General features: G+C 51.7%; 1 protein-coding gene across 1 annotated transcript in view; it reads left to right on the forward strand.

The window, feature by feature from the left end:
• Positions 1-7,645: 7,645 nt before the first annotated feature.
• The window catches only part of TKT (transketolase), a 29,724-nt gene continuing 25,330 nt past the window's right edge, over positions 7,646-12,039 (forward strand). The window contains exon 1 of the mRNA XM_017528786.1: positions 7,646-7,882. Coding sequence (XP_017384275.1) covers positions 7,776-7,882 — 107 coding nt within the window. The 5' untranslated portion in view covers positions 7,646-7,775. The remainder of the gene's footprint in view (positions 7,883-12,039) is intronic.

The following is a 12,039-nucleotide window of genomic DNA, read 5'->3' on the forward strand; positions in this document are numbered from 1 at the left end:
CACGCCTGGCCTAATGTTTTAATTTTTAATTTGTAGAGACAGGGTCTCACCATGTTGTCCAGGCTGGTCTCACGCTCCTGGCCTCAAGTAATCTTTCTGCCTTAGTCTCCCAAAGTGCTGAGATTACAGGTGTGTATGAGTCACCATGCCCAGCCTATTTTCTTCATAACAAATATAATAAATCAATATTTGTCAAATGAGCAAGCAATTTTTTTTTTTTTTTTTGAGACAGAGTCTTGGTCTTGTCACCCAGGCTGGACTGCAGTGGTGCGCTCTCAGGACTGCAACCTCTGCCTCCCAGGTTGAAGTGATTCTTCTGCCTCAGCCTCCTGAGTAGCTGGGATTACAGGCATGCACCACCACACCAGCTAATTTTTGTATTTTTAGTAGAGATGGGGTTTCACCATGTTGGTCAGGCTGGTCTTGAACTCCTGATCTTGTGATCCACCTGCCTCGGCCTCCCAAAGTGCTGGGATTACAGGTGTGAGCCAACGTGCCTGGCCATGAGCAAGCAATTTTAACAGTAGTCCCCTTTGAGTGGAATAGTGCATTAGTTAACTTTGAAATTTTCTGGGCCAAGCATGGTGGTTTATGCCTCTAATACCAGCACTTTGGGAGACTGAGGTGGGTGGATTGCTTCAGCCCAGGAGTTAGAGACCAGCCTGGGCAACATGGCAAAACACCATCTCTACTAAAAATACAAAAAAATGAGCCGGGCATGGTGGTGTGTACCTGTAGTCCCAGATACTCAGGAGGCTGAGGTAGGAGAATTCTTTTGAGCCCAGGAGATAGAGGTTGCAGTGAGCAGAGATTGTGCCACTGCACTCCAACCTAGGCAAAAGAGCAAGACCCAGTCTGAAAAAAAGAAAAAAAAAAAATCTGTACTTTCAGGTTTTTCCAACTTCGATAATCAGAAAAGTTTTTAGGCTGGGCATGGTGGCTCACAGGTATAATCCCAGCACATTGGGAGACCAAGGTGGGTGGATCACCTGAGGTCAAGAGCTGGAGAACAGCCTGGCCAATGTGGCAAAACCCTATCTCTACTAAAAATACAAAAATTGGCTGGGTGCAGTGGTGCGCCCCTGTAATCCCAGCTACTTGGGAGGCTGAGGCAGGAGAATCACTTGAACCCGGGAGGCAGAGGTTGCAGTGAGCTGAGATCATGCCACTGCACTCCAGCCTGGGAGACAGAATGAGACTCTGTCTCAAACAAGGAAAAAAAAAATGCAAAAATTAGCTGGGCCCAGTGGCACATGCCTGTAGTCTCAGCTACTTGGGAGGCTAAAGCATGAAAATCACTTGAACTCGGAAGGTGGAGGTTACGGTGAGCTGAGATGGAGCCACTAACCTGTAGCCTGGAGGACAGAGCTAGACTGTCTCAAAAAAGAACAAGAGGGATGAGGAGGAGGAGGAGGAGGAGGAGGAGGAGGAATAATTAAATATTTTTAAAAAGCAAAAATAAATTGAGTGCAAGAGAAATCAGACATTCTGTGAATGAATTGAACCATTCGTGTTCTCATCTTCCTGGGAGCAACATTACTGAAAGAGGCATTTCCCCAAAAATGCCTCCAGAGGAAAATTTCAGGCATTGAGAGGAGAGATAGATGTATTAAAACTCAGTCAACCTACATGCCCCTTTTGGGTACTCAGGAGCAAGGCTGTCTACTCAGCACAGGAGGGCACAAGCTTGACACTCACCCCACGAGGACTCCTCCCAGGCCCCGGCAGGCAGCTAACCCTGGTTATGAATCAAAGACAGTGTCCTGAGGACCCAGAGCTGGATGTTGGCCCCTTTGCAAGCCCTGTGCTGGCTAGGGGCTTCCAGAGGCTGGCCCAGGCATGTCCCGGGAGCACACTCGTGGGCCCAGCCCTGCCAAAGCAATGCTCAGTGCTGTCACTCAGGAACGCAGCTGTGCAGGGCCCATTCATGCCTCATCAGTGCCCACTTGGTGAGCATGCAGGAGCACATCAGGATGGCTTTGCCCTGAGTTTTATGTGGATAGCAAAGCAAGGACAGAAGAGGCACCATCAAGCTCCCACTGCCTGGGGCTTTGCTCCCAACCGAAAAACATCCAGGGCAGCAGCCTGGCTTATGAAACACAGAAGCAGCTTTACATAATCATAGGAAACGAAGAGATAATGTGTGTTCAGAAAAATGCAGCTTGGCCCCAACTTCACTAGCTACTTTTTCAAGATAGAATTTTCTTTTTCTTTTTTGTTTGTTTTATTTGTTTGTTTGTTTGTTTGACAAGGAGTCTAGCTTTGTCTCCCAGGATGGAACACAGTGGAGTGATTTTGGCTCACTGCAACTTCCGCCTCCCAGGTTCAAGTGATTCTCCTGCCTCAGCCTCCCAAGTAGCTGGGATTACAGGCCCTCACCAAAACGCCCAGCTAATTTTTGTATTTTTAGTAGAGACAGGGTTTCACCATGTTGGTCGGCTGGTCTGGAACTTCTGACCTCAAGTGATCCGCCTGCCTTGGCCTCCCAAAGTGCTGGGACTACAGGCGTGAGCCCATGCCCAGCCTACTTTGCTATTTTCCTAATTATAAAAGTCAACCATCGGTGGGTCTCTTAACAACAACAAACATGTGAGGGGTGTGTGAGCATCATCTGTGAGTGTGAGTGTTAAACAGTTCCTGCAACCTGGGGTTCCTCATGCCTGACTTAAGTGCAGCCCCCTCTGGGTTCCCAAAGCACAGGGGACATGAAGAGGTGGGACATGACTTCCTGACACTGCCAGTCTCCCATGCCAGGGCATTTCAGGCTCAAAGGCAATTCAGAACTCTCTGCTCCACATTCCATTCTAGGCAGCCACTACAATCCATCAGCAGTGTCTGAGTGATCAAAGCCATCGTCCAGTAACAATACTGGGTGGCATGGCACCCCTCAGGACCCTGACCCCCCTCAGGAGATCCTGGAGATCCCTGGGGAGTGGCTGTGGGTAACTCTTTGTGGGGACTCGCACTATCCTGGATCCTCTGAGGGTGCCCTTCTCCCTAGTGCTGCACAGGTCCTGGGGGACAGCTCAGATTCCAGCATATGCCTCTGCTCTCAGGTCACTGTGGCCTCTGCTGGCACCTGATGCCGGCAGCAGGACATTTGTGCCACTTCCTACCCTCCAACAGAGCACCTTTGTGTCTCAGTTTCTAGAAAGGCCAGAATGAAGGGCACTAGCACTTGCTGGCTGTGTGTCCTCAGGCACACCACTTGACATTCATGCTTTCATTCTGCAGGCATTCACTGAGTACCTATTGTATATGAGACCCAATTGCAGTCCCTGGGGATAGGGCCAGGGACAAGAGACTGCATCCTGGCTCTCCTGGAGCTGACAGATCGTGTAGATAGGCAGATAGCCCGCAGAGACCAAGACAGGCAGTGTGACGGGAAGCATGGCTCTACATCCAGGCTGTGTGAGGAGCCTCAGGAAGGGCTCTGCTGGCTCAGGGGGCAGCCTGTGCAACACCTCTAGGAGGGAGTGGGCTTGGTGTTTTTTAAGGAATGCAAGGTCAGTGTGGCTGAGATGAGTGGGGCTGGGGAACCTGAATTTTATTCAAACGGTGGAGGAAGAACAATGTGGGAGTTAAGCCAGGGAGGAACAGTTCTCTGGCAGCCATGGGGAGGGTGAATAGGAGGCTGGGAGAAGATGGGGTGTGAGGGCAGCAGGGAGCCAGATATTAGCTGGAAGCCAGACAGGATCCCAGGGCTTTCTCCCAAGTGCCATATGACTTCCGAGGTGTGTGCGTTTGATTAAAGATCCTGGGACATGGGGACACGGGAACCACCCTGATCAAACTGGGTGCTCGTAACACCTCCAGCTAGCCCAGGATTCTGGATCTGAAGCTGACCTTCAGGAAGACCAAGAGTTCTTAAAATAAGGCTGAACCCTTGGGCCCTGTGAAAGGGAAAACACTCAAACTCTGTTTTTCCTCTGTGCTCATACCACAACAATCAACACAAAAGGTTTCTGTGATCAAATGTGCGGGGGTTTTTCCCCATGCACCCAGCAAGCAAGCAATTCTGCAGCGACACCAGCTGGGTGCCCTCCAGCTCCATTCCATTCTGATGCAAATTACCTGAAGGCAGTCTCAGAAACCACAGATTGGAGGGTTCAGTCCCCCAATACCACCTCCTCCTTCGCATGAGTCGCAAGATTGGGACTGACCAGCTTCAAGTTGGGGTTCCCACCACTCCCTCTTCATGTTCAATTAATTTTCTAGAGGAGCTCTCAAAACTCAGGAAAGCACACTTATTGGTTAGTTACAAAGGATACCTTAAAGGATATAAATAAACAGCTAGGCAAAGAGATACAAATAAACGGCTGGGCAAAGAGACACATAGGCAGAGATACATTTATGAGTTAGTTACAAAGGATATCTTAAAGGTTACAAAATAAACTGCTAGGCAAAGAGATACAAATAAACAGCTAGGCAAAGAGATACATAGGGAAGCCCCTGGTGAAGGAGCCATTGTTTCCACAGAGCTGGAATGTGCACCCTCCCAGCACATGGATGAGTTCTTGTTCACCTTTCTGTGAGCCTCCATGTGTTCTGCTGTCCAGAAGCTCCTGAACCCTGTCCAGAAGCTCCTGGATAGAGATGATTGACAATCTTGCGGAAATGTGATTAGACCAAAAGTATATGACCTAATACTAATCGACTGAGTGGGGAAACCCAGCAAGACCTGTGTGTCCTGACTCTTCTTGGCCTCTCTGGGAAGCTCACTGTCTGGTAAAAGGGCAAACCCTTGAAACCCTTTGAAAGCTCTGTGCCTTCCAACTCTGTGGCCCTTACAGCAGTGGCTCCCTAAGGGAGTGGCTTCAATTTCCCCACCTGCCTAATGGGACTCATCCTTATCACTCTGCATCCACTCTGGTCTTCCCTCCTCGTGGGTATGGGACAGAACCCCTTCTCATGGGGATCTAATGACCTACAATTACACCAGGTAGGTGAGAGAACTTATTTATGGCCAGCTCCAAGACAGACCGCCAGGAGGAGATCCTGTCATGGGGAAAGGAGCAGGTGAAATGAGGGTAGAAGAAGGTTTGAGAGACTGTTTCTGAGGTCTGCTCCTGACGCCTAAAACACCCCAATGGTATAACAAGGGCTGGGGGGACTTCTAAGCCAGGAACCTATATATGTATATCATAATGTCACAGGCCCCATTCATGTAGAACCCCAAGAGGAGAGGAAGCTGCTCTGAGGTCCCCAGAGCCCCAGGTGGTGGGGAGGGGACAATTTTCTTTCCATTACCTCCAGGTGTCCAGAGCCATGGTGAGCCCTGTGCCATTGTCAGAGACCAGAGGGGGCACAGAGTGATAAGGATGAGTCCCGTTAGGCAGGTGGGGAAATTGAGGCCACTCCCTTAGGGAGGCACTGGCCTAAGGGCCACAGAGTTGGAAGGCACAGAGCTTTCAAAAGGTTTCAAGGGTTTGCCCTTTCACAAGTGAGCAGAGTGAGGACAGAGGTGGCACTTGCCAGGCCTCTGAGCGTGGCACACCCTTGGGCCCCCCTCATTCCAATCGTAGCCCAGAGTCCTCACCAGCCAGACACCACAGGGCAGTCTCTGCAGGCTGCGCCAGCAGGAGCCAGGCACTGTGGGATGCCATACTTAGGATCTGATTTGGCATTTGGGGGCCAGGCCAGCAGAGGAGCACCTGGAGGTGAGCTGGGGACTCACTCAAATTCAGGCCATTGTCTCATGACCCAGAGCTCTCTGAGTATGGGCAATGCAGGGAGGACACAGAGGACACAGGATGGCCACTGGTGCCTCTTGGCCCTCTCAGGGTTTTAGCTCCCTGCCCAGCCACCCATTCGAGGGTCTTGCCTTTATCTCTCCTCTGTCAAATGGAGCTTCTTCCTCTGTAAAATAGGCATTGTAGGCAGTATGGACCTTACTGGCCAAGTGTGGTGGGCGGATTGAATGAGACAGTGTCTGTGATGAAAGTCCCCTCCCTACTCCCACTCTGGGAAGCCTCATCCCTCTGGGGACCATGTGGTGTGGTAATAGTAGTGGTGGGTGCCCCTGTCCCTACAGACCTGGAAGCAAACCCAAAAATCTCCCTAAGAGTCGGCAGTGTTTCTAGGCCCTAATAATTTGTAAAGGGTCTTCCCTAGTAATTTCTCAGTTATCACCACCTGGCATTGTTGTTACCACTATCTTATTCTCATTTTCAATAATCCCCATCCCCTGTGCAGGTCTCTAAAGCCCAGAGTGGCTGGGCACCAGCGGTCATGTCTGTAATCCAGACACTTTGGGAGGCAGAGGTGGGCGGATGGCTTGAGCTTAGGAGTTCCAGACCTGCCTGAGTAACATGGTAAGATCTCATCTCTACAAAATAGACAAAAATTAGGCAGGTGTGGTAGTATGCACCAATAGTCCCAGCTACTTTTGAGGCTGAGGCAGAAGGATCACTTGAGCCCAGGAGGCTGACGCTGCAGGAAGCCGTAATCACTCCACTGCACTCCAGCCTGGGTGATAGTGGGTGACTGACCCCATTTCAAAGAAAAAACAGGGTTTTTTTTGAGACCAAGTCTCCCTCTGTCTCCAGGCTGGGTGCAGTGGCACCGTCTCGGCTCAATGCAACCTCCACCTCCCGGGTTGAAGAGATTCTCCCACCTCAGCCTCCTGAGTAGCTGAGACTACAGGTACATGACACCACACCCAGCTAATTTTTGTATTTTTAGCAGAGATGAGATTTCACCATGTTGGCCAGGATGGTCTTGATCTCTTGAGCTCATTATCTGCCTGCCTTGGCCTCCCAAAGTGTTGGGATTACAGGTATGACCCATCGTGCCCAGCTGAAAAAAAAAAACAATTTTTATTTATTTTATTTTATTTTTTTAAAGACGGGGTTTCACCATGTTGGTCAGGCTGGTCTTGAACTCCCGACTTCAGGTGATTCGCCTGCCTTGGCCAAAGTGCTGGGATTACAGGCCTGAGCCACCATGCCCAGCCAACAATTTTTTTTAATTATTAAAAAATACTAACAGTTGGCCGATCGACGTGGCTCACGCCGGTAATCCCAGCACTTTGGGAGGCTGAGGCGTGAGGATTACCTGAGGTCAGGAGTTCGAGACCAGCTTGACCAAAATGATGAAAATCCGGCTCTACTAAATATACAAAAATTAGCCGGGCGTGGTGGCTCACCCCTGTAATCCCAGCCACTGGGGAGGCTGAGACCGGAGAATCGCTTGAACCTGGGAGGCGGAGGTTACAGTGAACCGAGAACGCTCCATTGCACTCCAGCCTGGGCGACAACAGTGAAACTCCGTCTGAAAATTCTGTTACTACTAATAGTAAAGTCGGGCACTCTCTTGGGGCTGGGGTTGGTTCTTTGGCACCCAGCAGCCTAGCGACCTTGATTGTCCTTGCCAAGCCACAGTTTGTTCATCTCTAAAATGGGATTACCCGTGACAATTCCACGGAGGACTGTGTGGAGGAGGGAGACAAAGAGGCCTTCGAGGCAGGAGCCAAGCCTCCAACCTTGATTTGTCAGTTGTGCTATCATTATTGGTGTGTGTGGTTAACTGCGAACCCAGCAGTCCGCAGCCGCCCAGCTGAGCCAGGCAGGGGCGGGGAGCCGGCGGGCGGCGGCCCCGGACGGGGCGGGACCGGAGGCCTGGGGTGATCCGAGCCCCGCCTCCCCCCGCCCCGCCCCTCCCGGAGTCTTAACGCGTCCCCGCCCCGCGCCTGGCCTCGGCTGCTGCTTGTCGCCGCGGGAGCCGCCGCTACCTCTGCGTGTCCGCGTGTGCGCCCGGTCCCCGCCCGCCGCACCATGGAGGGCTACCACAAGCCTGACCAGCAGAAGCTGCAGGCCCTGAAGGACACGGCCAACCGCCTGCGCATCAGCTCCATCCAGGCCACCACGGCGGCGGGCTCCGGGTGAGTGCCCAGCGTGGGCCGGGGGCGCGGCGCGGGCGGGGCGGGGGGTGTCTGTAGCGGCCTGGGTCGCCGCGGGCTGGGGGTCGCGCTGCGCGGTGCCAAGACGAGGAAGGCTGCCCGGGCGCCATCGGAGGGCGGAGACGCGCGCCTCGCAGGGCCCCGGGCTGCAGGCGCCCTTCCGCTGCGCCGCGCACTCACCCCGCTGCCGGGGCTCGGCCGCGTGGGCCCAGGTGTCCCGTGCGCCCCAGGCCGGCTCTGTCCCCCGCGGGACTCCGGCCGCGCCGCTGCACGGTGGCGCGGGGGATGGGCTCACGACTCGCCGAGTCCCCTTTAGGGCGATGCCGGGAAGGCCACCATTATTGCTGTTCCCGAGAACGCAGCCCTCTTAACCCTCTCCACCACCCGGCTGTGTGGGCGCTGCCGGGAGTGTTCCCCACTCCAGATGGGGAAACGGAGGCTCCGAGTGAGTCAGCTGCCTGAAGTTACACACAGGGAGATCTGGGATTTGAGCCCCAGCAGTCCAACTCCAGAGAGCCTGTTTTAACTCCTCTTGCAGGAGACGCCCGCACCTGGCTTTCTCCCGACCTGACTACGCTCCCCTCCCCCGTCTCCTGCCACCCTCGGGTTGGGCCGAGTTTGGAGCAAGGGGCTGCTTAGACGCCAGGCAGCGGCGGGCTGATCGGGGAAGAGGGAGGAGGACGGTGGCGCGTGGATGCAGAACCGTGGCATCCATTGTAAAGGGGAGGTCTATGATTTGACCTGGGCGGGAGGAGGCGGAGGGGAAGGAGACTGAGAAGGCCGAGAGCCGCAAGGACGGAGTTCCAGGGCCCTAGCGCCGGGAATGAAGTCGTGGGGCAGGGCCAGCCACCAGGGGCTCTTTCTCCCTGGCAGGGCCTGGCGTGCCCATCCCCCAAGATCCTTCCCCAGCCAGCCCTTCTGGCCCAGGAGGTAGATAAAGGCAGTTGCTGATCCCAAGGAGCCTCCTCTGTAGCGGGGACAGGGATAATTAATGAGGGCCACCGTTCATGCAGCTGGATGTATCCAGTAGGGTGGTTGAGGGGGTCAGCCAGTGAAGTACTTCAGAGCCTGCTTCCAGCTCTGTGAAAGTGGGGACAGTAATGGCACTTACCACGCTGGATGATTTCAAGGATTCCAGTGCTCTACTTGGAGGCTGCTATGAGGCCATAGTGCCAGCAGTGTGCCGGGCTCAGGACAGGGTTGTGAGGGTTGCGTGGTGGATGATTTCCAGGGACCTTCCCAAACAAGCTCTGTGTTTCAGGCAGTCAAGAGTCTAGCTTCTGGCCAATTTCATACAGGATATATTATTAAGAAATAAATCTTTTCACCATTCTGGGTGGATACACATTCACCCTTTGTGCCTTTAAGACAACCTGTTCTCAGAAGGGATTAGATGCCTTTCTCGAAAGCCCTTCCCCCACCCCCACCCACTTCCTTGAACACTTTGGACCTGTTAGCTCTCCTAGGTTTGTATCAGTCTTACCACGTGTGGGGGGTATCTCCTGCTTAGGCAGGGACCTGGCTGACTCAGCTCCCCCTTCGCCAGCCTGGCACACGGTAGCTCTGCACACCTTGTGTGGCTTGTTTGGTACTATTGAACCTGCTACCTTTGGCCATTTCAGGGGTTCTGAGGTCTAGCTGGAGAGAGACAGCAATTAGCCAGCTAAGTAGTATTGCACATCTGAGCATCTTACAGGGCTAGATAAAACATGCAGATATTTACAGGGTTCCTGAGCTGCCAAGTAGGTATCTGTGGCATGACACAGCATCATCATTCATTGCATCCTGAAAATAACCCTGTGAGATACACTGTGTTGTATTCACATTTTTTTTTTCTTTTTTAACTTTCTTTTCTTTTCTTTCTTCTTTTCCTACCTCTTGGTGTCTGGCAAAATAGATGTATTCACATTTTATAGATGGGGACATTGAGGCTAGTGTGTTAAGTTACTTGCCCAAGCAGGTAATTGGTGGCCATTCCATACTGTCTGGTGGGGCTCATGCTGTCAGGAATGCTTCTTGGCTGGGCATACTTGTAATCACAGCACTTTGGGAGGCCGAGGTGGGAAGACTACTTGAGCCTAGGAGTTCCAGATCAACCTGGGCAACACAGTGAGAACCCACAGCTTAAAAAAAAATTTTTTTTAGCGGCCGAGCGCGGTGGCTCAAGCCTGTAATCCCAGCACTTTGGGAGGCCGAGGCGGGTGGATCACGAGGTCAAGAGATCGAGACCATCCTGGTCAACATGGTGAAACCCTGTCTCTACTAAAAATACAAAACAAAAAAAAATTAGGGGGGCATGGTGGTGCGTGCCTGTAATCCCAGCTACTCAGGAGGCTGAGGCAGGAGAATTGCCTGAACCCAGGAGGCGGAGGTTGCGGTGAGCCAAGATTGCGCCATTGCACTCCAGCCTGGGTAACATGAGTGAAACTCCGTCTCAAAAAAAAAATATATATATATATTTTTTTTTTTTTTTTTTTTTTTGAGATGGAGTCTTGCTCTAGGCTAGGTTAGAGTGCAATGGCACTATCTTGGCTCACTGCAATCTCTGCCTCCTGGGTTCAAGCGATTCTCTTCCCTCAGCCTCCCTAGTAGCTGGGATTACAAGCAACTGCCACCACACCCAGGTAATTTTTGTATTTTTAGTAGAGATAGGGTTTCACCATGTTGGCCAGGCTGATCCTGAACTCCTGACCTCAGGTGATCCACGCATCTTGTCTTCCCAAAGTTCTGGGATTGCCCACCGTGTCGTCAAAAAAAATTTTTTTGATTGTCCAGGTGTGGTGATGTGTACCTGTAGTCCCAGCTACTTGGGAGGCTGAGGCAGAAGATCACTTGAGCCCAAGAGGTTGAGGCTGTAGTGAGCCTTGAACATGCCACCATACTCCAGCCTGGGTGACAGAGTCAGACCCTATCTAAAAAAAGAAAAAGTAAAAGAAAGAAATGAAAAGTAGTTGGGCATGGTGCTGCATGCCTGTAATGCCAGCACTTTAGGGGTCCAAGACGGGAGGATCACTTGAGGCCAGGAGTTCAAGACCAGCCTGGGTAACATAGCAAGACCCTGTCTCCAAAAGTAAATAGGAATGCTTCGGCCAGGTGCAGTGGCCCATGTCTGTAATCCCAGCACTTTTGGAGGCGTAGGTGAGTGGATCATCTAAAGATCAGGAGATCAAGACCAACCTAGCCAGCATGGTGAAACCCCATTCCTACTAAAAATACAAAAAATTAGCCAGGTGTGGTGGTAGGTGCCTGTAATCCCAGTTGCTCGGGAGACTGAGGCAGGAAAAGCACTTGAACTTGGGAGGCAGAGGTTGTGGTGAGCCAGATTACGCCGTTGCACTCCAGCCTTGGCAATAAGAGCGAAACTTCATCTCAAAAAAAAAAAAAGAATGACTTTTGGGCAAGTAGTCTGTGCCAGGCTGGAGAATGGTGAAAAAGGTGAAGGGGAAGACCAGATACAACCATGGTGGATATTAGTCGGTTTGAAAGGCACTTGGAGAGAAGTAAGATATACAAGTGTAGGGTGCTCTGAAAGAGTGGGGTGTCCAGTGGGTCTCCTAGTTCTTTGTTAGGCAAAGTCTGATTTCCTCACCGCCTTAGCCTTTACTCCTCCTCCGGAAAGATACTGTGGTGACTGAGAGTTACACCATGTTTACATTGTAATGCCTTGGAGGGGGAAGCTCACTGAACTCAAAAAGTATCCATTTGCAAAAGAAAAAAAAAGATACGTAAAATACAGTGGCTGTGTGTATGTATATGTTTAAAATATGCAAAAAAAGTAGGAAAAACTTAATTTTCAGAAGGAAGTAACATTGCTATGCAACCATAATTTGAAAGGTGTGTGCCAAGAGTGTGTTTGTGTGTGTGCATACAAGCTAATCAAGGAAGACTTGAGACACAGGCAGTGTTCTGTTTCTGGTCCCCAGATGTTTATCTTGAGGCCCACTGTCCCCTCACTGCAGTGAGGCATAGAGTGAAGGCTCAGTCTGGAAGCCCTGGCTCAATCTGGGCTGTAGTCACAGCTAAAGTGACAATTTGTCAGGATGTCCCCTTTCCGGGGTAGCTCACAGGACTTTGATCCATTCCAGTCCTCTCTCTTTGTCTCTCTCTCTCTTTCTTTCTTTCTTTCTCTCTCTCTCTCT

This window comes from Cebus imitator, unplaced genomic scaffold, assembly GCF_001604975.1.
Source record: "Cebus imitator isolate Cc_AM_T3 unplaced genomic scaffold, Cebus_imitator-1.0 Scaffold0, whole genome shotgun sequence".
Lineage (NCBI taxonomy): Eukaryota > Metazoa > Chordata > Mammalia > Primates > Cebidae > Cebus > Cebus imitator.